This window comes from Pecten maximus, chromosome 5, assembly GCF_902652985.1.
Source record: "Pecten maximus chromosome 5, xPecMax1.1, whole genome shotgun sequence".
NCBI lineage: Eukaryota > Metazoa > Mollusca > Bivalvia > Pectinida > Pectinidae > Pecten > Pecten maximus.
Genome location: NC_047019.1, coordinates 16938240 through 16966034, shown reverse-complemented (window position 1 = coordinate 16966034; position 27795 = coordinate 16938240). Strand labels below are relative to the sequence as shown.

Below are 27795 nucleotides of genomic sequence, written 5' to 3'. Positions count from 1 at the left end.
AAAATAAGTTATTTACGCAAATTATGATATTCACCAGGCGCCGATCCAGGATTTTCGAAAAGGGGGAGGGTTCCAGTAATTTAGTGAAAATGCGAGCGCCGTTTAAGGCTATACAAAATTTTTCCTCCTCCGAAAAGGGAAAATATACCTAGAATAGGTATTAATTTAAAAAAAAAAATATTTTTCCTTTATAATCGACAGGTTTTAACATTTTCAAATCTGCTGTGTATCTAAAGGAAACCCTATATGCTGCTAATTTGTCAGATGCCAGTGCAGTTTCATGTTATACGGCTTTTCCCACATTCGTACCTGTTGGTGTAATACGTATTAGTATTACTCTTTTCACGTTAAAACCGCGCATTCTTATCCGTGTTGTGTTTGTCATGTTCTCGTTATGAAAGCAATCAACTTCACAAATTATCATCAACTTATCGAATCTATGTGATGAAGAAAGACAAAATTCCGTATTAAGATATAAATATTGACTTACCAGACTAGAGCAGACGACCGACACACAGGTCTGACTGATCATCTTCGAAGATGAGGACTGATATACTAGTATAAAAGTCGGAATGTTCCGGATGTACAAGATTAAGTTTTTATCGTTGGCTTCAAGTAAACATTTTCGGTTCGAAAAATTACAGATATTATTCGAAATAAATATCAAAATTCGTTAGATTTTTTCCCTTTTTATAATTTTAGATGTCAAAAAAGTGTGTGTGTATGGGGCGGGGGACAAATTGCCCCCCCCCCCCCCCCCCTCCCCGCTTCCTACGGCACTGAATTTGATATGACAATCTGATAATCGTATATGATAATCTGATAATCATGTGGTAGAAATACAACTGTACATCACCCTTTCACTAGTATTCTGTCCATTTTCTATCAAATGCTGGTTTAGAATATTGGTGTAAAAGACAACAAGAATTTTTTTCAACAATTTAATATTCCATCAAATGGCACATTCAAAACACAAACATACATAAATATAGATATATACTTAACATTTAGAGGACTCAAACTTTAACATTTTATGTTAATCAATTGAATTTATTCAGATTTACGTGAATTCGGTTTTCTTAAAGTCTGATGTTCCATCATATCAGTAATTGCCTGTAACTGATCCTGTAACAACCTCATATCAGTAATTGCCTGTAACTGATCCTGTAACTGTTCCTGTAACTGATCCTGTAACTGATCCTTTAACTGATCCCGTTACACTGTTTACAAGAAAACCTCCACCAGAAACTGACTTCAAGAACAGTTGAGCCATTAAACATCAAATTACACTCTGTCACAGTAATAAAACATCGTACTGCAGGCTGTGCGAGTGACCTGTGACGTCGAGTAATTTCAGCCAATCAGATTTGTAAGAAACATTCCGTCAGGATGCGTGAGAGTGTTTATGACGTATTCATGAATCTAGTGTGATAAGATGCAGTTGAAATATAAAAATATACCTTTGGCATTCTGTGCTCTGATTTTGATACCAAAAAGTCATAAAGCATTTATGACACTTTGCTTCAAGCAATATGATGGTTTATGGAGCTCAAATAACCAATACAACCTTCTCCAGAGTGCCATGATTGTATAATATTGATTATTACACGAACCCCATTAAACACTTGTTTGTTTTTGTTTGTTTTTGTTTAACGTCCTATTAACAGCCAGGGTCATTTAAGGACGTGCCAAGTTTAGAGGTGGAGGAAAGCCGGAGTACCCGGAGAAAAAATACCGGCCAACGGTCAGTACCTGGCAACTGCCCCACGTAGGTTTCGAACTCGCAACCCAGAGGTGGAGGGCTAGTGATAAAGTGTCGGGACACCTTAACCACTTGGCCACCGCGGCCCCTCCATTAAACACCATACTGGTAACTACACAATTAAGTCCCATTAAACATTATCCTGGTAACTACATGAGTAAAATAAAACATTACACTGGTAACTACTGAGTACCATTAAACATTACATTGTTACTACATGAGTCAAATTAAACATTATCCTGGTAACTCTGGGAGCCAAATCAAACATTATACGTGTATTGATTAATACCAAGTCCCATTAAACATTATATTGTTAACTACTGAGTACCATTATACATTCCATTGTTACTACATGAGTCAAATTAAACATTATAATGGTATCATCAGAATTCCAATTAAACATTAAGTGGTTACTACACAGGGATAACGACAACAGAATCAATTAACACTTTACTTCACAAACGATAGAACCAGACTTAGGATACAGCCTGTTGGCAGATGTTGGGTAATTACGATGTCAACATGTTTTCTTTTACTTTACTTTCAGACCATTGAATATCAGAAGCACAAATTGTTCAACACAAAATTGGTAAATGATAACAATGGAAAATGATAATTGCAGAAAGGTTTTGTACACCTACACATATGTAATCTGTATTTTTTTGTTTTTGTTTGTTTCTTTTTTTTGAATATTTTTTTTACATTTCTATGTAGCACCACAATTATAAATCAAACATTCATTACAATATTAATTTTCACTACATTCGCAGAACCACATAATTGCTTAACAAATCTATTGAGTAATACATTGTGTACAATCAGATACAAATGTATGTAATTTTCCTCAAATTAATGCTTTTTTGCAAATACATGAACACCAAAACACTTGTTATGTAGATTGGGCAATGTTGAATTTTTTCAGTGGAAATCTAAATCACTAATGCACTTTTCACTTTTAAAAGACCCCTTTTTTCATCTGTCCATCTGTCCAAAACATCTTTTGAACCTATATTACATGGCAGTGATTATCATCATAACTTCAAGTACATATAGGCTTCAATATATAGGTAGAAAAAATAAATGTTCCAAATGAAAGTGCACTTTCAAACAAGATTATCTTTTCAGCATTCAAATATTTCTGTAGGAAAAGTATTTTTTTAACTATCATGTTCAACCTTATACATACACAAAAGGGGTGTGCTGAATAAAACCATGTACAAATTTAAATTTCCATGTGAAATCTGGGTAATAAAAGTAACAATTTTTGTTTCATTTACATTGTACATACTTTTATGTGGCGAAAAATATATTGGCAAATCTGTGAAGTAAGGAATTATTTATATGTTTGAATTAGCACACACATCCTCTTTTCCTGAAAAAAAAAGGTTGGAGAGAGAGGGTTGGGAGGGTAGGTGGCTTTGCTTATAGCTTATTAGGTCAAATATGATATAAGAAATTATGCCATAAAAAAAGTAACGTTGGTCTACGAATCAAAGTCAATATTATTGAGTATCAAGGGAGAGTCTGACAACTCAGAAGCCAACTGTCCATATAGTGCAATGATGACCTGTTACTGGAAAGTACAGATATCAAATATCTTAATGAAAGTACATCAACTCATTAGTCATACAATGGAATCAAAGACTTGACAGCAAAGGAGACAAAACAATTATGATTTGATTTAAGAGTATTACAACAGAATTTAAACTTGGAAAACATCGAGAAAACAACAGGAAAATAGACAAAACAATTATGACTTAATTAAAAAGTCATACAACAGAATTTAAACTTGAAAAACATCAAGAAAACAACAGGAAAATAGACAAAATTTCGACCTATCAAATATATCACCTCTTTTGGTGCGAGATAGTTACCCTAGATCAAGAGTGAAGATTCTCCACTTCATAAACATCCTGAGGGTTGAGGTCCCCATCCCCATTCTGGGGAAGAATTATTAATTTTCTGCTGGTATAACCCTGTTTGACCTCTTACGTATGTGATAACGATGTGGTTGCGTCATGATTGAATGGTCAATGTAGCATCAATGCATTCTTGCTGTGATGTCATAAAAATTAAAATTACACCTGTCCAGAAAGTAAGAGAGGATTCAATTTTCTTCAATGTTCATGACTTTACAGCAAAAGATGTTTTCTTCCTCCAGTAAAAATGTGGATACACCTGTCCAGGATAAGAGATGAATCTTCTAGATCCCATCTTTATGACCTTATTCCTTGAGATTTATTGTCATGCCGGTAAAAGTGTGGATACACCAGTCCAGATAAGAGATAATTCTTCTCCCATCTTTATGACCTTATAGATTTATTGTCATGCCGGTAAAACTGTGGATACACCAGTCGAGGGTGAGAGATGGACCTTCTCCCAATTTTATGACCTTATACCGACAGATTTATTCTCAGGCCACAAGTGTTGTGTGTGATTACAAAGCGACAAAACCTCTGATTCTGGCAACCAGCTGAAGAAGTTGGCTTCCTTGGAATTGGATGGAGCACAGTGAGGAATAGGACCTGAAAGACAAGCAGAAAGCTGTTACCAAAGGATTACATTCCATACACTGTAATATGTTTACTGTACATGTATAGTTGATGATATTTGTTAGTGTTTAAATTTTGCCAAAATTCATGGTCATTAAATATAGCATGGAAATAAATAAACATTGAAATGTATAGAAGTGTTTACTGCATTGAGTGGTACATAATATCATATAATATCATTATATTGACATTTTCTTCAGCATTAACCGAAATGGTCCTAATAGGTCTAATTTGCTCCTCAGCCATGCAATGAAAAACACAAGACTTAGTAAAACAAGAAATATTTTTTAAAAAGATTAACAGCATAGTTTTAATGCTGGTAGTAAATTAAACTGCTGGTGAAATAAATGAAGGAACTAATGCGTTTCAGAATGGATAACAAAACTATATATATATCAGTTAGAATCACATTTGGTGATGATAAGACAGCATTTGAATCAGGAATATAACTTTATCAATGTGTCATTTGAAAAGATAATACCACTTATTCAGCTTGCTTTCAATATTAACTTTGTTTTGTTTTTAACTGTGTATCTGCATTTTGCATTTACCCCTACACTGACCAATTACATACTCCATTTTGACAAGTAACGCCACCTGTCGCATCATATCCGGGGCCAAAAGAACATTATACGGCTATGCCGAAAAACTTTTTAGTTGTTTATATGAAACTATTTAAACCTACACAATAAATATAAGGATGAACTGCTGTGTTTGTACTACCCTCTCTATTATCACTGGCCATAACAAAACAGAACTTGTCAAATTACAGTGAGCGAGTTCAATAAGAAACTATTGTGACTAGCTAGGAACTAACTATAGTTGAAGCAAACTCACTTTGGTTACATATCATAAGCATGTGTAGAGAAAAAAAAGTGACAATGTGTAGCTGACTAGGCCTCAGCCTCTGATTTACTTTGGTCTGAACACAATAGACATCACTTAATTATGCCTCACTATTTGGATTGAGCAAGTGTGAGTGCGAAGGGACATAACTCTGGCAAAAAAACTTGAATCAAATTGATATTCCTTACTTACCAGAAAAGTACATCTTCATATGATTTACGGTTCGGTACTACTTTAAATTTACCAAGTAAAATTACTTTCTAATACAATGTGTAAAGGATTGTCTGAATTACACTTAGGAGATTTCTGTAGCAAACATTTGCAATAAAAAGTGACAGAAATTAGAATGAGCAGAGTGAGCCTCGAAAAGTAGAGTGAGCCAAGAGTGAGTAGAGTGAGCCTCGAAAAGTAGAGTGAGCCAAGAGTGAGCAGAGTGAGCCTCGAAAAGAAGAGTGAGCCAAGAGTGAGCAGAGTGAGCCTCGAAAAGAAGAGTGAGCCAAGAGTGAGCAGAGTGAGCCTCGAAAAGTAGAGTGAGCCAAGAGTGAGCAGAGTGAGCCTCGAAAAGTAGAGTGAGCCAAGAATGAGTAGGAGTTTAAGTCCTTTTAAACACTCAAGGACTAAAACTCCAGCAAAATTTGTAACATCATCAATTTCTATCGCTGAGGACAACTGCTGTCATAACATTTCTTTCTCTGTGCAAAGTATGAGCAGAATCCAACACCCAGTGAGGAGGAATTACACTTATAGTTTGTGGCGGACAGACTCAGTGACAGACAGCGATATTTACCTCTTCGTTTGTTTATTGTGAGCAAAACTGGAAGATCTGGTTTCTTGTTGACAGTCAATTAAAATTTTTGTAATGTTAAAAGAATCAAAATCACATAAAATAAATGAGCATGCAAAACTTACTAGATGAAGCAAGTCGTCTATGGACCTCCATCATCTTGCTGCGGCAGTACATAGAGGCCTGTTTGTGATCCAGCATAGGTCGGGGGTAGTCTTTCCCTATTATACAGTTAGCCTTTTCCTGTATGAAGTATGGTGCTTTCCAAGGTTCAAACAAGTACTGTATTGGCATATCTTTCAAAACAGGCACATATCGCCTAAAAAATAAGAATAGATTCATGACTGATACTATCTGGATCAAGAAGGATTTGATAAAATACGAAAAGCCCTGAGGCTTCAATAACAACCGCACCTCTCCAACTATTTCTGCTAATTGTCATCATGTGATCACAATTTTTTTGTATTCTATCTTAAACAGCAACACAAGTGAATTGACAAAACAAAAGAACATGATTTCTTCTTTTAAAATGCCATTCTTTAGATTTTCTCTCTCAGTTTTTCCTCAAATGTCATTCTTTATTCAACATTCATTTGAATTATTAATATAATGACATTTTTAATCTTTGTTTTAATTGTCTTACAGTTATGTACCTATACAATTAAATTTTCATTGGTCTAAATTGGCAAAAGAGGCCTTGAAAATCTCTCTATCAAGTCCCTCATAATTATAAGCTTTCAGGTGTAACCTTATAGTCTATTTACCTGACATACTCTCCCTTAGGATCCATACGGCGGCCATACCCAACAGGGCAGAAACAAGTCGAGCACTGGAACACTTTCTCAAATGCTGAGCTTGACATCCACATCCAATTACCAGCACAAACTGACCAATCAGCATCAAGCTGGTACTTAAAAAACACCTGGACGGATCAAATGTATAGTTTTAATATCATTAAGAGTGGACGGAAAAAGATTAGATATCATGCATGTTTCAATATGTGAAACATTTTTAAAGTTATTTTTACAGGAAAGATTGTTCTAGGTATTATACAAGCTGCCACTCACAATTGTAGAGCATATTTGAATAAATTTGGTCCTAAATTTTAAAGGAATCACTGTGAAATTGAATTCTGCTAAGAAAATACATGATTCAATGATAAAAAGATATTTAAGAGGGATCTTGCATTGGTCCCCACCATTTGTGGTCATGTGAGAAAATCCAAGAGAAGGACTTTTTACTATTGAGTAATAAGGAAAGCAATTTGTGAAAAGTCTGCACAGTCTTGGCCATTAAAATCCGAAATGGACATATAGGGAACATTTCTGTACAATAAGAGAAGTTTTGTTCAATTCCTTCTGAAATATAGCAAAAACAAACTCTTGACTATAAAATCTAGGAGGACTGCCTGGCAGCTTTACATACACATTGTTCTTCCTATCTACGAACAAAGGGGAAACTGAATTCATCACTTTAAGAAAGATCTCACCTCTTAGGTAAGTTCTCAGAAATAGTGATATAGGTATTGTTTACAGGTCTGCGTATTATGTACTTCCATCATACCAAAATGGAGGTATAATAACAAGAGGCCCAAAGGGCCTTAACGGTCACCTGAGATTTGAAATATTTCAGTTAATTTAATTGACCCTTTTTGGCCCCACCCATCAGCCCCTAGGGGTCAGTCAGGGCCAACATGAGCATGTCATCAAACTGTCTTCCCATGCTGATAATGTTAACCAAGTTAGAATGAATTCCAATCGAAATCAAACAAATTAAGAGTCAAAAATGTGATTTCCCTATATAAACTATAGTAAATTTTACCCCCTCCCCAGGGGCAAACATGAGACCCAAGGGTCATGAAATTCACAATTTTGGTAAAGTACCTTAAGACCCTTCCATTTATGAAAAGTATTTGATTCCATCAAATCTGAGAGTAGATAAGAAGATTTTTGAAATTTCAGTCAATTTGACCATTTTTAGCCCCACCCCTCAGGCCCCTGGGGGGTGGGGACCATATAATTCACAATTTTGGTTGACCTTTAGCCATAGAAGCTTCCAGCCAAATTTCATTGAATTTGGTTTAGAGGTTTTGGAGAAGAAGTCGAAAATGTAAATTGTTTACGGACGTACGACGGACGACGTACGGCAACGGACAAAAGGGGATTAGAATAGGTCACTTGAGACTTTGTCTCAGGTGACCTAATAAAACTAGTATGATTTCATTAAAACAGAAAGAAAATTTTATTTATCATTTTTTTTTTCATTTTTTTTTTCCTTGAGCTTTAACACACTGGTCCTTACCTGGCAGCCCTGCACCCAGTTGATCCAGAGATCTCCACGAGTGAGGAAACAGGAAACAGCATGTCGGACCACATGGTGACACCAGCCCTCTGCCCTCAGCTGGTTCATGCCTGCATCGATCCATGGAAACCCAGTCTTACCCTACAAGAACAAATTCCAGTAAATAGAATATTTAGTTAAATTTAGTTTTATTATGACAATACAATAAATAGAGAATGTTGAATGGTTCCCTGTTGAATATTACATATATTTTATGAGTTATGACAGAATATTGATATTTGTCACAAGTACTGCAGAAGTCCATTAAAATAACCAATTATTTAACGTCCCTTCAATTGGATCTGATCTGGAAAATGGCAGATTTAAATGAGGTGTATAGAAAGTACCATTCTGATAAAAAACAAAAAATAATCATTATTGTGATGATATATGTGTTTTTATCAAGCTGATAATTTCATACATGTCGCTTGTAAAAATTTTATAAATCATTATGTTACAGTAACACTAAGACCTTCTCAATAAAGTCTAATTTGACATGGTATAACCACAATTCATGCAGACATCTTGACAAGAACCGTCATGATTGCACATTTAGTGTGATCATTTAGATGTGTTCAAAAATTTGATTTTCAGTGTCACAATCATAGGCATACAATAATTTGTTTTACATGGAAGAATAGTAAAATTACATCATTTAAATTTTCACTAAAATCTTGAAATCATGTAAACTATTCATCAAGTCAAAGCCAGAAAGAAAATGCACAAAGATGTAAAATGTGTGATGATTTGGATGAGAATGATGAAGAAATACGTTACCATGACCCATTTTTCCAGTTTCTCTGCATCCTCATCCCAGGCTATGTCCAGACAGATAGGGTTTTCCTTCATCTTGTCATAGTGTATATTGCTCACAGACATAGTGTAGAAATACTCCCGCCAAACCAGCTGGCCAGTGAGCGACACAGGAACTTCTTTGTCAGCATGAATCTTCGATCAAATACCATAATCATTAAAATACCATGCATGTAAACTTTAATATATTTTACAACGACTACAAACTAAACAATTTAATCCAACTTACAATTATATTAATCACTGCTGTTTGACCTTATTGAAGCATGGGAAGGGTCTTACTGTGGGAGGAAACCGAGGTACCCAGAGAAAACCTACATGGATGGGCAGGTGACCCTATACCTTTTCACATCAAATCAGGGACATGAGCCCTGGCCACCAAGGTGAATGTCAAGTGTGTTACCACTGTGCTACCTGACCACCCAGTTTGTATATTATTATATAGTAACAGGGGTATTTCTTTAACACTGTAAAATCTCATTCTGTATACATATAACATATTTTGTCAAAACCAGTCGAATAATTAAGCTCTACACAATCATTCTTTAACTACATTACTAAGTAAATGCTGGCTGATTCAGATTTTGGCCTTTTCTGTGATCTGAACTTTCTGTAGTCACATTCCTTTTACATAAAGACATATCTGTTCACATCCACCTGGCATTGGATCAAGCGTGCAAGAGTGTCTTCAAGAATTTGTATAGGTCATGTTTCCCTCACTAGATAGCTGTGACCTTTGACCTTTTATCTATCCTATCAAGTGTTTTCTTCATAGGCCAAGTGTAGTTGAGTACCCAATAAAGTAGTCCTAACCTTTGACCTTTTAATCATCATCTTGGTGTGCTTTTCTTACCCCTGATATACATGTAGATCAGGTATACCCCATTAGATAGTCTTGACCTTTGACCCATCCACTACACTCTTAAGAGTTTTTTATAAACCTTCATATAGGTCATATCTACCCCAGTAGATGGCCCTGACCTTTGACCTACTGTATAAACTGTCCTATTGGAAGATGTTACTTAATACCACTTGATATAAATCATGTATGTGCCAGTAGATAGCATTGACCTTTGACCTATAAACTTTTCCTCTCTGAGGATGTTACACACCTCCTGATATAAGTTGTTTATGTCCCAGTTGATAGCATTGAACTTTGACCTATAACTTTCCTCTTTGAGGATGTTACCTACCTCCTGATATAAGTCATGTATGCCCCAGTAGAAGGTCCGTACAGACACACAGCCAAATCGTAGATGGGGACTCATACTTGTGGGAGGCCCAACTAGGTCCGGTAAAAACTGATTGGGCAGCATTATTTTGTCAGTCATAGGCTGAAATTGTAAACACAAAACAATTGATGACAGAGACAACAATATGCCAAGTAAAATGCAAGATCGAAAATTCCAAAATGGCTAAATCTGGTATATCAGGCTAATTCTAAAATTAGAATTAAGGTTTCCAGTATCTTAGGATTTATGTTTTTGAAACAATGGGACACTGACCATGAATTATTTGAATTTACTGAAGAGATAAGAATTGTGGATAATTTCTGCTAAAAATGATATGACATGTTATCTTAACATTAATGAATGTTTCAGTAAACTTTCCTAATCACCTTCCTCTCATTCTTGAGTCGTTCCTCCAGTAGCTGCAGAGCCTTAGTTTCTCCCCCCTTCCATTCATTAATGCGCTCCATCTGCTCCTTGCATTCTGGTTCATATCCTGGTAAACAAAGTAGACAATGGCAGTTAGGTGGTTTATATTTCACCAAAACTGATAGAATCAAATTGGCAGGGGGCTAAAAGGACCCATCCTCCAGAACAGGTAACTACATAGATCATTGGTAACTTATCATAACCTGTTTTCTGTGGTTTTTCATCAACAGACCATATATGGAGTTACAATAACTAGTTAAGAAATCATATAAACCTATAGGTCTTTGACACAGAGTTACAATTACTAGTTAAGAAATCATACAAACCTAGGTCTTTGACACTGGGAAGAGCAAACTTCTGATCAAAGTTATCAGGCACCGGTTTATTGACTTTGGTTAGATTAGGAACTGGTACAGGACGTTCAGGGGGCCCAAGCAAGGCAGTGGTCAGTTCAAAATGGCTGTAGGTGACCGGCGGAGAACCTCCATTCTTTTCTATCACTCTAAACCAAAAATGTATCATTACTTTACAATATCTCCTAGTGGTAACATACACACACCAAACATGATGATCCTACATTTGCATTAAGATTATCCCATCCCACAATTGCATTAAGATAGTTTTCTTCATCTTGTGGGATCTTTCTGACACTTTTTGAGACATTATGTATTCTATTATAGTACTTAGGTCAAATCCATTCTTTTTGCAGTTACTATCAAAATGATAAGTTACAGTGCATGGAAGAGTTCAAAGAGTATTAGTAATTCAGAGGTCTCATTAATCTGAAGCATGTAGCCTTTGTGATACTCAGTCTCCCTATCCTTCATAGGAATTAACCTCCTTTGCCTTGTGGTTGGAATTCTAGTCTTGGTATGAATTAGCCTCCCTAGCCTTTGTATGAATTAGTCTCCCTTTGTGAGAATAATAGAATCTTTCACCCAAACACGAGGCTTGCCTCTCTGGCCCTGGTGTGAATTAGCCTCCCTAGCCTTGAAGGCAATTAGTCTCCCTATCCTCGGTTGGAATTAGTCTCCCTAGCCTTGGTGTGAATCAGTCTCCCTAGCCTTGGTGTGAATCAGTCTCCGTAGCCTTGGTGAATTTGTTTGTTACAGAAATTAGTTCTCTACTATGACAAACTGAACTATCTCAAATAAACCCCCTCCCCTACTGCAAAATTTTTGTTCTGAAATGTGGATAGAGCTAATTTGTTAATCTCATTTTAGGTATCATCTTAAAACTGAAGATTCTGTAAAATGATGACAATTAAAAGCTAATTTACAGATGTACAAATACAAAACATAGGTTTCATTAATAACAAGAGGACACTTACTCTTGGGACTCATAAGTTATCACATACCAATGGCAATAACCAGGGTATTCTTGGGACTTACAGAACCTGCCAGTTTTTGTTACCCTCATACCTACTGCGATGGATCCCCATACTTACTCCGATGGGTTCCACAAGGTATGAGATATCCTGGAGATAAGTTGTATACCATGTTCCTGACAAAGTTCCTCCACCTCTTTATCACGGGTCTCCCAGATAGGCTCTACCTCTGCCTCGTATGTCAAACGGGTCACATTCCACTCCTGTCATAGACAAGTCAGGCTGATCATTTAAATAGATTACTTATTAAACATTCATATTTTATTCATTTAAATGAAACATGAAATCATCATATATAATAAAAGATTAAAAGATTGACATTTGATGAATAAGTCAGTGATTGAACTGGATTGCACAGACAACAATGACATTTTACCTATATCGCTACATAACTGGGAAGGTTTTGTAACATCCTACAACACTGCTTCAAAACTTGTAGATGTAGACACAATAGAGAGGTTTAGCAATGTTACGTGTATGTGTACGACAACACAACTTGTAATGCGGCGACATGCCAACATGTAGATTATATAGCTTAATCTATAGATTTCCTCACATGAAACTTATGATGTACATTATTTTGAGAATCCCAGTCAACACTTGATAAGAGAAATATTGTTAGACAACTAGATCTTCAACAATTTCTCATGTCCCCATGAACTGAACAGTAAATAGTGACCAATTTAATTTTCAACAGAACCGTTATGTCAGATATATATATAATGCAACACGTACATCATGAAATCAGCTTCTTTATTTCAACTTTGTTGCAATCAGTGAAACTGCCAACTGGCTGCAAACACATCATCAGGTTTTTCTTATAATCACGCAAGAAAGGAAAACAGATCAAGGATTTTCCCGAATGTCCATTCAACGCGTATGCAAACAGCCGACATCTTTTTTATTAAATAGTGCCTGGTTGGCCGTAACAACCCCTCCTCTGTATGGTGTGATGATGTATGTCCACAAGGCCGTTAGCTAGGTGTAACGGGTACACTTTGATATTTAAGTGCATGCACTCTCTTACAACCGTTGTATATCAGTTTCTGGTGCTGTGTGGGTCTAAATACAGGTCGCACGGTTCCATCAATAAAACCCCAACAGTTAGGAAGAGGCCCCTCACGTGCTCGGACGGCATTAACAAACTCATCCAGATTTTGCTCTGACAACTATGATCTATTCAGATCCCTTAACAAGTGTCCGTGAGTATCATGTAGAAAGTCCAAGAGTTCATTGACAATGAAAGACATGGCTGTGGACGATCTTCCAAAAAGAGAACACAAGTCAATAAGACGGTTAGGGTATGTCAAGCGTCTTAAAAGAATGCAGATGCCTTCAAGGCCGGAACATGTTGTCCTATTTGGACATTCAATTTTAGATGGTATTTGTAGAGCATGACCCAACAATAAAATACCGTCCTTCTCAAACCGAAACTTTTTGCATTTCTGGTTTGTAAGGTCTTCAAAATTAAACAATGGTTTTTCAGTCTAGAGCTCTCTTCCTTTCAATGATAATAACATAAGATCATCATCTTCTCCTATAGCAGCAAGTAGATGATAAGCCACCACTCTGTCCTGACACTACACTTCATCATCAGTTAAAAACAACCAATAAAAACAGTTCTTTCTTCACAAATACTCGTACACGTATATGCTTTGTAATACCAAAAATAAGCATTTCATGTACGTGTATGTGTAGGCTACCCGTACCTGTACAAGTACATGTAAGGTTGCTATACCTCTCTAATGTTTGAAGTAAAGACATGAAATATGACCTTATTCATGAACTTTACCTCTGATAACACCTAGCAATTGATGCTAGATTAGAAGTCTGAAAGTTGCACCAAATTCAGAATGCATATTAAGGTGATACGACACGGTGTATTTTATCACATTCTGTCATGTTCCTGGTGTCACACAGACCAACAAGACTCCTGATTATACAGGGGAATAACTCTTACGAACTTAGATCAGACTTCAGTTGGAAATCTTTTTCTCGGGAGGTAACATTTCATGAGTGTTTCATATCCAATTAAGTGACAAAAACATTTATCTAATCTTTAAACACATGAAACCTTTATAATTTCAAAAACCTTTACAGACTTGGAGCAGGAGAAGGAGCTGTCATACAGGTACTTTATTGTGTTTGAAAAAAAAATTGAGAGATCTTAGACAATTCATATACTATAAGTACATATATAAACATGCAAAATATGTCATCCTTACATGAAGTAAGCCTTCCAACACATCTCTTGCCTTTCCTTGAAACGTATACAATCGGCCTCCATTCTTTTTAAAAGTATTGTCCAGATCTTCAAGGCTTTCATGCATAAAGCGCATTCGGTTGAATCCAGAAAATTTTGTTCCTGTTAAATGATAGCAATATACAGTATAATCATAAAAAGATTACATTTGCCAATTAACAATAATACAGATGTTTATTTAGAAATAAAGAAAACACTATATCACAACTATACTACATACCTGCAACTTCCCCATCAAATATAAAGATGGGATAAAACTCATCACAGTTTTCTAACGCATCACACAAGGCAGGGTTGTCATGGATACGGAGTCCATTCCTGAACCAATGGATAGCAACAATTTTCTGTTTTTGTGGTTCTTCCTCCATTCTTTTTTTCAATCTGCAAAAATTAATACAAAAGAAACATTGAGAGTTTATAGCATCTTGCTACTGTCTAGCCAGTGTGGCCAATTCATCTTACCCCCACAGTCTCTTATCGACCTGCCTGAGAAAGGCTCAGGATGAGTTGATCAGGAAATGCAAATTTTCCCAATATCTTTTTAATATTCAACTTGCTCCATCCCAAAAAATAGCTGTTGGAATCAAATCTCTAAACTAAAACTATACAGGAAAATTCTCTTTAATTCATTTTTCTTAATGTGTAGTGTAAAGATAATGCCAATAAGTTTTCATCAAAAATTCAAGATGGGAATATCAAAATTCTTTACAACAAAAGGCCCAATGAGCCTGTATTGCTCACCTGCCATTCATCCAAGAAGTGGCTTTAATGGGAAAAATTCATTTGTTAAGTATTTGCGAGGTATTCTTTTCTTAAGTAAAAAAAGTTATTGATAGTTGAATATTAATAATTATGGTTTTATTTCCAGATGTATTTTTTTTTATATATAGAATGACATACACTGATGACATAATTAGATATGATGGTATTTGGTCAAGGGGAGCTGAAAATGTAGGATAAAAAATATTGCAAGTGGGTGCATATTAATAAGTGTTCCAACTTAAGACTGCTGCATCAAACAGCTGGCTCTTCCAGACTAGTCAGTGATGCTTAGGGCCTGAAGCATTGATATGTAGGAGGCAACCAAAAATAAAATTCAATAGACAGTATTATAATCAGTCTGTAAACCTTAGTACACTACTAGACAAAACAAAGTGCATGCACTAGTTACTAGTCTTAACTGTGTACTACCAGTGCACTTGCACTTTAAGCTTGTATACAGTAAATGTAAAGCTACAAATGTAGCACTATAAAGTATCTAACATATCAAAGAACTGTCTGATAAAATTGGTTTCACATGTTCAGGAACGTGAGTTTTATATATCTAAGAATTGTCATTGTCATTAATGTAACAGATGAAGAATGGTGATGTAGCTATGAATAGAATACACTGTATATAATTGCGGTCTAGACGATCTCTAGACAGTAATAATAATGCTGTTAGCTGTTGCTGAAATTGCCCTAATCACAGGTGTTAATGTTTTATTTACAGCAGATATCAACATCTATGTGTTTATAATTATATAATTAGTGAAACCTGATTTTACCAACCACTAACTTCAACATATCCTGTAACATTAATTACTATCTCCATCAGAATGGCGAAATGATCCAGTACTGAAAAAACTGACATATCAGACACATTGACTTTGGTCTAATTAGTAATTAAATTGTGTTCACAATTTAAAGTCATAAAAGTTTTTATAATAACATGTAACAAATTGAAAATAAAGTATGTCAATGGCAAGGTCATTATAAGAAGAAACATACATCATATAGTCACTAGTCCTTTATCAGGAAACCTTTCAATTACTCTAGGTCTTTCGGAAACTTATAAATGATTCTTAACAGTTTTTAAAGATTTAATTTAATGTCTGTGACCTTGAAAATAGGTCAAGGTCACTTTTCTGTATATGTACATATTTGACAACTGTGAAAATAGGTCAAGTTCATTTGTATGTGGAAGCTTCATTGTACTCTATGCCAGCTTCTGGTCAAATATATCAGAATACATGCAGTTGTAGGTATTAGTTTTCTGGAAGGAAAGATCAGCAGTATATATATGTGACAGATATATGTGTCATATGAAAGCCGCCAGATCCTTCCCCATATAAGTATATCATACATATATAAAAAAAAAATACATGTAGAGCACACTGGGGTATTATCGACCGTTTAAGGGTAAATTCACTGCATCCGAGAGTTGCACTGTCACATACTGCTCAAACATCGATGATTCGATAGCCTCATTGACGAGCCATATTAATTGACCAACTGGATGCACAGACGTGTTATGACCTTGAGATAACCTTCGGTGTTATTCAATAATATACGCAGGGTATTATCGACCACTTCCGGGTATTATCGACCGTAAGAAAACTTTTTAAAGAATTGATAGTATATTTTTTTTTTTTATCGACAATATTTTCATCCAAACTTGCTATAACACACTCCTCGGTCATATACGAATCTTCTTTTAAAATCACAGTTGTAACTACAGAAATGTATAAGGTATAGGGTGTGGAAAACAAACTATGGAAACAAATACAAAATGTAAGTTGTTTCAAGCTACGTATACATGTATATAGGCCTTACAGACAGAAGTTGCACCAGGACCTGCAGTATGCCTGAATATCAGCATCCCGATTCAGGTTTATGAGAGTTGCATCGTTGCTGCACAGAATCTTAGAATCTACTACCATAAACTACAGAACTGATATTTATCATCAATCTGATACGTAACCAGGTGCTAATTATTTTCAACTGTTTTGTTGATATGTTAATATGTTACAGTGGGATTAAAGCTTGTATCTGATTCATTAGGGACTGTTCTGGTAAATAAATATAAACACAAGTGTATATAAAAAAGATATAATCTAATAAATAAATCCTTTTATTGTAATTTTAAATCCATCAAATTACCAATTTGATTTTGAATATACGGGTTATTTTGGTTACAATGCGCTGCATATCTTAATTCTAATTGATCAATTACAACAGAAAAAAATGAAATACGTGCTGGTGAGTGTATTCGAACTCGTATTCAATTTCAGAACAAATTCGTGGAACTATCACTTTATTTTCTCTTTTTTAACCATTACACTATCAAACAAATAGTTTACTAATGAGTCAAATATTTATATAGCCTGTATAATGTCAAATCATACGTGCGGAACTCCCATTTATTTTTTTATTTAGTCAACGGTCGATAATACCCTGCGATTATAATTTCATCAGGGTATTATCGACCATCCCATTTTTCTTGTAGCTGACATGACTATCCCATTTTTCATAAAAACATTAAAAATACTCATTCATATACAGTTCAAACAATAAAAACTGGCAGACTGTCTGCGTGTGCATGTTAAAAAAAACACTTTCATTTTCCCTTTCCAGTTAAATTATCCTGTAACGTTACGTTGTTTTGAAAGACCCGCGCTTGCCAGTTTCAACAATGTTATCCATTAGGAATTTAAAGTCTCTCAGAAATCTAAGGAAAACCTCAAGTTATTCCGAAGGGAGTATTCTAAGTGATAGAAGCGATTGAATGACAAGACAAAGCTTCTTACGACTTATATCAAGCTTTAATAAGACAAATGGTCGATAATACCCAGTGGTCGATAATACCCCAGTGTGCTCTAGTATGCATAATACTGTATAGTATAATAAGCTCTCTTCTCTAGATCTTTAGGGCTAAAAAGTAAAAATCACTATCAGTGTCTGCTAGTTGATGAATGTCAGGAATTGATTTTCAAACAAATCATTTAAAATGGTAAAAAAACCAGGGATTTAATTGCCAAGGGAGTCAAAAAACAACTTTTCATGCATATTACTTCCAAAAATACAGGTCTAATGCGTATAATGACCAACCAATACGGACATGATTGTCACAGGAACTAGCTGTACATTGAAATTGGACAGAAATGACTTAATTCTGCTAAGACTCTTTACCTAATACCTGCTGTCATTTCGGTCCAATTGCAATACTACAGCATAGTTTGCACGATGCAGCATCAATATATATATAGTCAAAATGGACATTGATCTTCAAATTTCGAAGACAGGTCTTACACATTCACACCTTTGTGTACACATGCTGTGATCACAGCCCATACCGAATAAACATATACCAACATATATGGGACATATATATGTCAAATATGTAATCTATAAGTATAAGGGACATATATATGTCAGACATATACATATATGTATGTATGTCTTTCACATTTATGTATATGTTGCAGAGTGTCTAAATAAAGGGAAAAGCAAAAAATGACCCACTAATTATGACAACAACAAAACTATAAAGGCCAAGTGGTTGTCCCCTATATCAAAGGTGTATCCTAAACCCTCCATATGATATACCACGTGGCCATGCATGCAAAAATATAACTATAGCCACAAAGCCACACAAAACACTCCGAAGCGTCCTAGAACATCCAAAGAATAAAACACCTAAGGAATATGTCGCAGTATATATATATATATATGTATGCATCTACAAAATCAGATGCAAAAACATTTATTGGCAAGATCGGAAGACGTTTTGGGTTTGCCTTGAGGAACATAAGAAAGATGCAGAACTCCAGTCCTTCCAGGTCAAATGCCGTTCCTCAGTCTCCCATCTTGTCCATGCGCCCTGACAGCCCATCTCCGCAGCTTTTTTCTTCCTTCCCTCCTCCTCCTGAGCTCTAATCTCACTCTGTACCATCCCCCTTCTATCTCTTGTGTCTGCCGTTCTCCATGACTGTCTGTGTGTTGTTCCTAGACCCTGTCTGCCCTGACATACTGTCCCAACTATATCTTTGTGTCTCAGCCTGCTTTCTGCGTCCTCAACATCTCTGCTTGCCGACCACTTCCTCCCTGTTCTCACATGAACGCCTGCCTGCCTGCCTGACTTTCTCATCCTTTGAAGTCTTCAGTGTCATGATGAGTCTGGCCTTTCCTACCTTGTACTCCTCTACTAACGAAGTGAATGGTAATTGTAGCTTGGACGTTCTGCTATACAATCCTATGCTAGAGAAAGATGGTGGTACTCCAAGCCAACGCCGTAAATGCCTGTTGATGGTTCTCTCCAATCCTTCTACTGTTGTTACCCCTATCTCGTACAACATCAGTGGCCAGGTCAGCCAGGGGAAGCAGGCCATGCTGGAATATCCAGGCCTTGTACTTGCCAGGCAGTCCCGTCTTATCGATATTCCTCATCCCCTCTGATGTTTGCTGCTCTATCCGCTTAATACTGCTAGTGTCGCAAAGGCTTTCATCGTACCACTTCCCCAGGCATTTAATTGGGTTGCCGACTATTGATGGAATCGTCTCTCCTTGGACTTTCAGCTGGAACTGCTGTGTGATTTTCCCCTTCTTGATGATGAGGCACCTCGACTTCTGTGGTTTGAAGCGCATCCTCGCCCATGACGCTGTTTCCTCTAATGCAGTCAGTACCCACCGCGCTTGAACATGGGTTCCTGTCATGATGGTTAAGTCATCCATAAACCCTCTGCTTGGTGGTTGTCTGATGTTAGTGTCAGTCTTCGGGCCCCTAGTTTCTCTTTCCCCAGCCTTTATCAGTATGTTCATCCCCATCACGAAAAGGATTACTGATATTGCAGCCAGTCACTATTGCCTTCTCTAGCCTCTGCCACGAAGTCGTGAAGTCACCTACAGAGAATCTAAGCTGAATGCCGCTGAAATAGCTTCTGATCATTCTCTGTATGTGGTCTGGAATATGGTAGTGCGCCAACGCCTCATCAATCAGTTTGTGGGGGACTGTTCCATACGCATTAGCTAGATCCAGCCAAACGACAGTCAAGTCTCCTCTATTCACCCTTGCTTTCCCAATGAGTTGACTGAAAAACCCGGAATACCTCCTTTCTGTACCGATGTGTCTACGTACTGGTTGGACGTCATGTATGTTGTTAAACGCCTCGCCAGCACAGAAAAATAGATCTTCCCTTCCACGTTCAGTAAAGAGATTGTCCTGAACTGTCCGATCTCCTTAGAGTTTTCCTCTTTTGGTACAAAACATCCTTCTGCCTTTTTCCAGCACTCAGGTATAACTCCTTTCCTCCAAATGATCTTCAACAGCAGCCATAGGCGCCTCAGAAGCTTTGGGCACTTCTTATATACCTTGTATTGTATTCCATTTGGTCCTGGGGCAGATGACGCTCTAGCTTTCCTCACCACTTCTTGGACCTCCTTCCATGATGGTTCCTTCTCGTTCATCGCTTCTTCTGGTGGTGGGACCTCCTCTACCCTCTCGCATGGTCCTAACGGTTCATCCCTCTGGGCATCACCATGTGTCTCACTTAAATACCTCTCAACCACCTCTTTGGAACAGGATAGTCTTCCTGATCTTTTCCACTCTAAAACTGCTGTTGTAAACCTGTAAGGGTTGGCTACAAAAGCAGCTCTCTTCTTTCCTCTGTTCCTCCGTGCTTTACGTATTCTCTCTGCTGCCCTCAGTGACTTGAGTCTTTCCCTCAAACCATCTCTTAGATGACCTAATCCGATTTTCTCCATCTCTCCAGCTCTCTTGAATTGCCTTGTCAACTCTTGTATCTCTTTCCTGATCGTCTTAATCTCTTGTTCTCTCCTGTTTGCGGACTTCACTGTTTGCTGTTTCTTCCTCTCTATCGTCCCATACCTCTCCTTCCCAACGGAATGCACAATCGCGGTCAATGCTGTTATCTTCCGCTCTACATTCCCAATCAAGGCTGCACCCAAGATCTTATCCAGGTCATTGTCGAATGCTTCCCATGCCTTGTCTCCCATTGTTGGCCACTGTATCTGCTCCTGGCCACGTTGTAGGGCATCTACATGCTCTGGCTTGTCCTGATCCTCAGAGCGCTGACTGTCTACCTGTGTTGATTCTGAAGGTGAGAGGTCCTCAGTACTGTGGTGTGATTATAATATCCTGACTGATGTCCTCCTGTGTCTCACTGGATTGCTCCATGCACTCCCTCTGCTTCATCACAGGTTTACACTTAGTGCGTGCCTGATGGATCCTGACTCCCCTGATGCTCTTGCAGACCTTCCCACAATGGCATCTTGTCTCTTCTATTGCTCCCGTCAATGTCGTTTGTACTAGCCGTGTTGTTCCCGTTATATCCGTCCTGTTGGGTCTATCATCCTCCCCCCCTCTCGGAAGACCCTGGGGGTGTTCTTCTGTATCTCGTGTAGTAGCTGGTTAAATAGGTGTTCCTTCACAGGAACTGCACTTTGGGCTGCCAACCCTCTGTGCCCTCCTCCAGTCTTTCCTGGATGCCATCTGTCTCTCCAGAAGTCACCAATCTATTCCTGGTCGCCATCCAGTCTTTCCTGGCTGTCACTAGGGATTCCCCCAGAGAAGAAACTTACATAATACAGATGCCATTGATGGTGTTCATCAGCCGAGTCCATCCTTCGTTGAATGTTTCAACCCCTAGCTCGGAACACTCTCTGGATGGGGGGGTCCACAGTGGTGATCAGTCACTGTGCTCCAACGGTTGGCTTCCAGGTACTCTCCTCTCTCCTCCTCCAAACCCAACTGGAGGCACGTTCAGCTGTGTACATATGCTGCACAACGGTGACAGCGTAAATACTGTACTGTCATTGAAATGTTGCATATAAACAGTATATATTGTGTAACGAAAATAAGGTCTTTACAACAAGTACACTGAGGCAAGTACCTGTGACCCAGTTTCATCTGGCCTACGCTAGACTTGGATACTCTGACAGAAATCTGAAGATGTCTATATATGTATATACCTCTGCAGACATCTATCAGTGAGATCTAGATTTGTGTTTCAATGATCTAGCTGCAGGTCATGTCATTGTTACATGAAGTAAGCTAGGAGGCGTTGTTTTACTAGCTATTCGCTATTTTTTTTGCATCAAGAATTTGACAAATAAATGAGGAAGAAAAATATTTTGTGATATATATATAATAGATAATGAATAAATAGGAAAATGGTACCTTATATTGAGTGTTAAGAGTGGGGTACATAATTTAGCACACTTTCTGTATGTATCTGAACCATTTCTATCATATTGATTTCAAATCAGGAAAGTGTACCTTCCATTGTTAGATATGCAAATACTTTATAATATATATACGAGTGTGTAACCTGATTTGAGCACGTACATGGATCACTGCCCGTGGAAGCTGTTGTTAACTTGAGTTTATTTCTGAGTTTGAAGATGATCGCAAACATTTTTTTGTAAACCCATCTAGCTTAGAACTTTAATTTTGTTGGTAGGAAGTATTCACCCATTCTGTAGACATATTATCATCCTAAACTAAGATTAATCCCAATGCCATGCTTGAAATAATATTTCAAAACAAAAAGTATTGCAAAATTGGAATGTGTCAACTAAGCACCATGCATTTTCACTTTAAATAATGATGTTCCCTATATGGAAGCAATGCCAACAGGGCAACAGAAGTAACAGGATGCCCGCATAGGGGCAAACTAAATTAAAAACTCTAAATGTACCTGATGTATATGAATTAAGTTTTCATAACAAGCGGATCCTGGATAAGATGATATTTTTCCTAAACATTTACAAAATGGCGCATAACTAACCTAATCAACAAATGGAATTATCTTCAAGAAAATATTTATAATTACTGCATGGGTTCCATATTCTCTGAAAAGGGTACATAACGTTGGTCATATTTCTTTTCTTAAATGAAGATTATCGGAAATGTTATATTCAAAACAGCATAATTACAATGAAAGCCTTAATTTTTATATTAGCTAGCTGGCACTATATATTCATATATATATCACCACATACAAATGTATAAACAAAAAAAGAACAGCCCTTGGCCACTTAGAGGAACATCGCAAACAATTGTCATTATGTGAGAATTTATGTATTGTGCAAAATTATGTATTCCATGCCCTACCACTTATTTTATCATATATATATATAAGAAAATGAATTTTGGATATTTTTGATAGGCCTATCAAAAAAACATGTATAAAAAATAGCAAATAACTAGCCTAGCTATAGCAAAACCGGCGCATCATGTATATATAGATATCTAAGTCTAACAGTGTAACAGTGTAGTAAGAAGCAGGTGCCCCGTGAGACCGCAGGGGTTTGTAATGCAATATCATTATGTATATTATAATAATACGACGGTATACATATTTGTAATGAAATTTAAAATACAGAATCGAGATTATTATGAATATAATGTATAAACCCCTGTAGTATTGGTTTTATATGAATATCGACTCTATCGTTTATTACTCTTAATATCAAAAACCCCTGTGGTATATTCATGTTATTATTACAAACCCCTGTGTTGTGCCAATAACAACATTTGCGATCGATCGTTATATTTTAATTAGTGCTCAATGATTCAACTCACCTGGCAGGATTTTCTTCAGTAATGACGATCTTTCTCTAGTAAATCAACAGCCACATAAGGCAGTACAGCTCTCACACACAAAGTTACTGTTGATCTTCCTTCATATTAATAACAGGAAAAATAAACGCTCCTCAAGCTCGCGACATGTCGATTGATTACGTCTTACATCTGCAAATTCAACACGAAACGAATGTGCAGCAGGCGTTTTCAGCTCTTACCGGCTAAAGGAGAGGTTGTGCACCCTGTCATATGTAGCAATAGATACGCATACAGGACATAATTAAATTGCTCCAGCACGTTGTTGTAACACGTGAATCAGTTGCTATCCTCTGTCATATCCAATGGCTCAAAACAGCGCATATCACAGTTACGTCCCTTTATAATCGCCTAGCCATTTGTAGATTCTACACTTACGACAGCAATAGTCCAGTCATTTTAGCCTCAAAATAGGGCTAACATCAAACTATTTGCAACAGAATTTATTCCATGTAATTTTGAAAGTTCAGTTTTCATAGAAAATCCTATAAAAAATCTACATCCCCAGGAATTGAAATTTGTGAAAATTTTACTATAATTTACCAGAGACCTCTCTGAATTTACAAAGGCGCCTTAATCGATTATTGTCAGACGTACATGTAGCCTACCTTACGATAACATGTGTTCGGAGTTAAATATTATATATTGTATATGTGGAATTATGGAATAAAACATGGAAATTGATGTAAAAACAAATGGATTGTATATAATATCCTGTATTTTATAATTTATAAATGAAATGCTTCTTCACGTGGTGATCTGTTTCACGTCACGACCATATATATATGCATGTAGATCTAGTAGATATTTCGATTTCCCTACATTTACACTCGAGAATAAGTTAGTTAAATGCCAATTACACCAAATACTGTTTAGCTGGGGTTTGACATGAAAAGTGCCAACACACATTAATGTACGCGTAGTTATAACTCCAATTAAAATGTAAACATCTCGGGGGGGGGGGGGGGGGGGGGGGGAGATGAAGATGAAGAATATTATTTAGTCAATGATATATGACTACTAAAACTGGTTTCTGCGCGATTGCAACAAACTAACGTTGATCCAACATCGATCCATCAGTAACACACAACAAACTACATGTAACGTTGAGACAACATTGATCCATCAGTAACTTACAACAAACTAACGTTGAGACAACATTAATCCATCAGGAGATGAAGATGAAGAATATTATTTAGTCAATGATATATGACTACTAAAACTGGTTTCTGCGCGATTGCAACAAACTAACGTTGATCCAACATCGATCCATCAGTAACACACAACAAACTACATGTAACGTTGAGACAACATTGATCCATCAGTAACTTACAACAAACTAACGTTGAGACAACATTGATCCATCAGTACCTTACAACAAACTAAGGTTGATACAACATTGATCCAACAGTAACTTACAACAAACTTATGTTGAGACAACATTGATCCCTCAGTAATATACAACAAACTAACGTTGAGCCTGACAACATTGATTCAACAGTAACTTACAACAAACTAACGTTGAGACAACATTGATCCAACAGTAACTTACAACAAACTAACGTTGAGACAACATTGATCCATCAGTAACTTACAACAAACTAACGTTGAGACAACATTGATCCAACAGTAATATACAACAAACTAACGTTGAGCCTGACAACATTGATTCAGCAGTAACTTACAACAAACTAACGTTGAGACAACATTGATCCAACAGTAACTTACAACAAACTAACGTTGAGCCTGACAACATTGATTCAACAGTAACTTACAACAAACTAACGTTGAGACAACATTGATCACTCAGTAACATACAACAAACTAACGTTGAGACAACATTGATCCATCAGTAACTTACAACAAACTAACGTTGAGACAACAGTTATCCATCAGTAACACACAACAAACTAACGTTGATCCAACATTGATCCATTAGTAACTTACAACAAACTAACGTTGATCCAACATTGATCCCTCAGTAACATACAACAAACTTAGGTTGAGACAACATTGATCCATCAGTAACTTACAACAAACTAACGTTGAGACAACATTAATCCATCAGGAGATGAAGATGAAGAATATTATTTAGTCAATGATATATGACTACTAAAACTGGTTTCTGCGCGATTGCAACAAACTAACGTTGATCCAACATCGATCCATCAGTAACACACAACAAACTACATGTAACGTTGGGACAACATTGATCCATCAGTAACTTACAACAAACTAACGTTGAGACAACATTGATCCATCAGTACCTTACAACAAACTAAGGTTGATACAACATTGATCCAACAGTAACTTACAACAAACTAACGTTGAGACAACATTGATCCCTCAGTAATATACAACAAACTAACGTTGAGACAACATTGATCCAACAGTAACTTACAACAAACTAACGTTGAGACAACATTGATCCAACAGTAACTTACAACAAACTAACGTTGAGACAACATTGATCCATCAGTAACTTACAACAAACTAACGTTGAGACAACATTGATCCAACAGTAATATACAACAAACTAACGTTGAGCCTGACAACATTGATTCAGCAGTAACTTACAACAAACTAACGTTGAGACAACATTGATCCAACAGTAACTTACAACAAACTAACGTTGAGCCTGACAACATTGATTCAACAGTAACTTACAACAAACTAACGTTGAGACAACATTGATCACTCAGTAACATACAACAAACTAACGTTGAGACAACATTGATCCATCAGTAACTTACAACAAACTAACGTTGAGACAACAGTTATCCATCAGTAACTTACAACAAACTAACGTTGAGACCAACATTGATCCAACAGTAACATACAACAAACTAACGTTGAGACAACATTGATCCAACAGTAACTTACAACAAACTAACGTTGAGACAACAGTTATCCATCAGTAACACACAACAAACTAACGTTGATCCAACATTGATCCATTAGTAACTTACAACAAACTAACGTTGATCCAACATTGATCCCTCAGTAACATACAACAAACTTAGGTTGAGACAATATTGATCCATCAGTAACACACAACAAACTAACGTTGAGACAACATTGATCCCTCAGTAACATACAACAAACTAACATTGAGACAACATTGATCCATCAGTAACATACAACAAACTAACGTTGAGACAACATTGATCCATCAGTAACTTACAACAAACTAACGTTGAGACAACATTGATCCATCAGTAACACACAACAAACTAACGTTGAGACAACATTGATCCCTCAGTAACATACAACAAACTAACATTGAGACAACATTGATCCATCAGTAACATACAACAAACTATCGTTGAGACAACATTGATCCCTCAGTAATATACAACAAACTAACGTTGAGCCTGACAACATTGAGACAACAGTAACACACAACAAACTATCGTTGAGACAACATTGATCCAACAGTAACTTAAAACAAACTCACGTTGAGACAACAGTGATCCAACAGTAACTTACAACAAACTAACATTGAGACAACATTGATCCATCAGTAACATACAACAAACTATCGTTGAGACAACATTGAGACAACAGTAACACACAACAAACTATCGTTGAGACAACATTGATCCATCAGTAACTTACAACAAACTAACGTTGAGACAACATTGATCCAACAGTAACTTACAACAAACTAACGTTGAGACAACATTGATCCATCAGTAACTCACAACAAACTAACATTGAGACAACATTGATCCAACAGTAACTCACAACAAACTAACATTGATCCAACATTGATCCATCAGTAACTTACAACAAACTAACGTTGAGACAACATTGATCCAACAGTAATATACAACAAACTAACATTGATCCAACAGTAACTCACAACAAACTAACGCTGGACCAACATCATTGTTTAAACATTACGTTAACAATATTAGCCAAATGGAATTGACCTCGTTACGCCAAGGTTGGGCCATCGTGGTCATGCTGCTGGGTAAATGCTAAATA

At 36.7% G+C, this 27795-nt stretch overlaps 1 protein-coding gene across 1 annotated transcript; it reads right to left on the bottom strand.

Annotated features, from left to right (window-relative positions):
* Window positions 1-925: 925 nt before the first annotated feature.
* LOC117327338 (cryptochrome-1-like) lies at window positions 926-24115 on the bottom strand. Its single transcript, XM_033884271.1, has 12 exons — window positions 23770-24115; window positions 14626-14786; window positions 14368-14507; window positions 12203-12345; window positions 11082-11257; window positions 10716-10822; window positions 10291-10431; window positions 9062-9232; window positions 8246-8386; window positions 6709-6866; window positions 6070-6263; window positions 926-4287 (listed from the first exon to the last, which is right to left on the bottom strand). The coding sequence occupies exons 2-12, from the start codon at window positions 14771-14773 to the stop codon at window positions 4148-4150; spliced, it is 1659 nt and encodes a 552-aa protein (XP_033740162.1). The 5' UTR covers window positions 14774-14786; window positions 23770-24115; the 3' UTR covers window positions 926-4147.
* Window positions 24116-27795: the final 3680 nt, after the last annotated feature.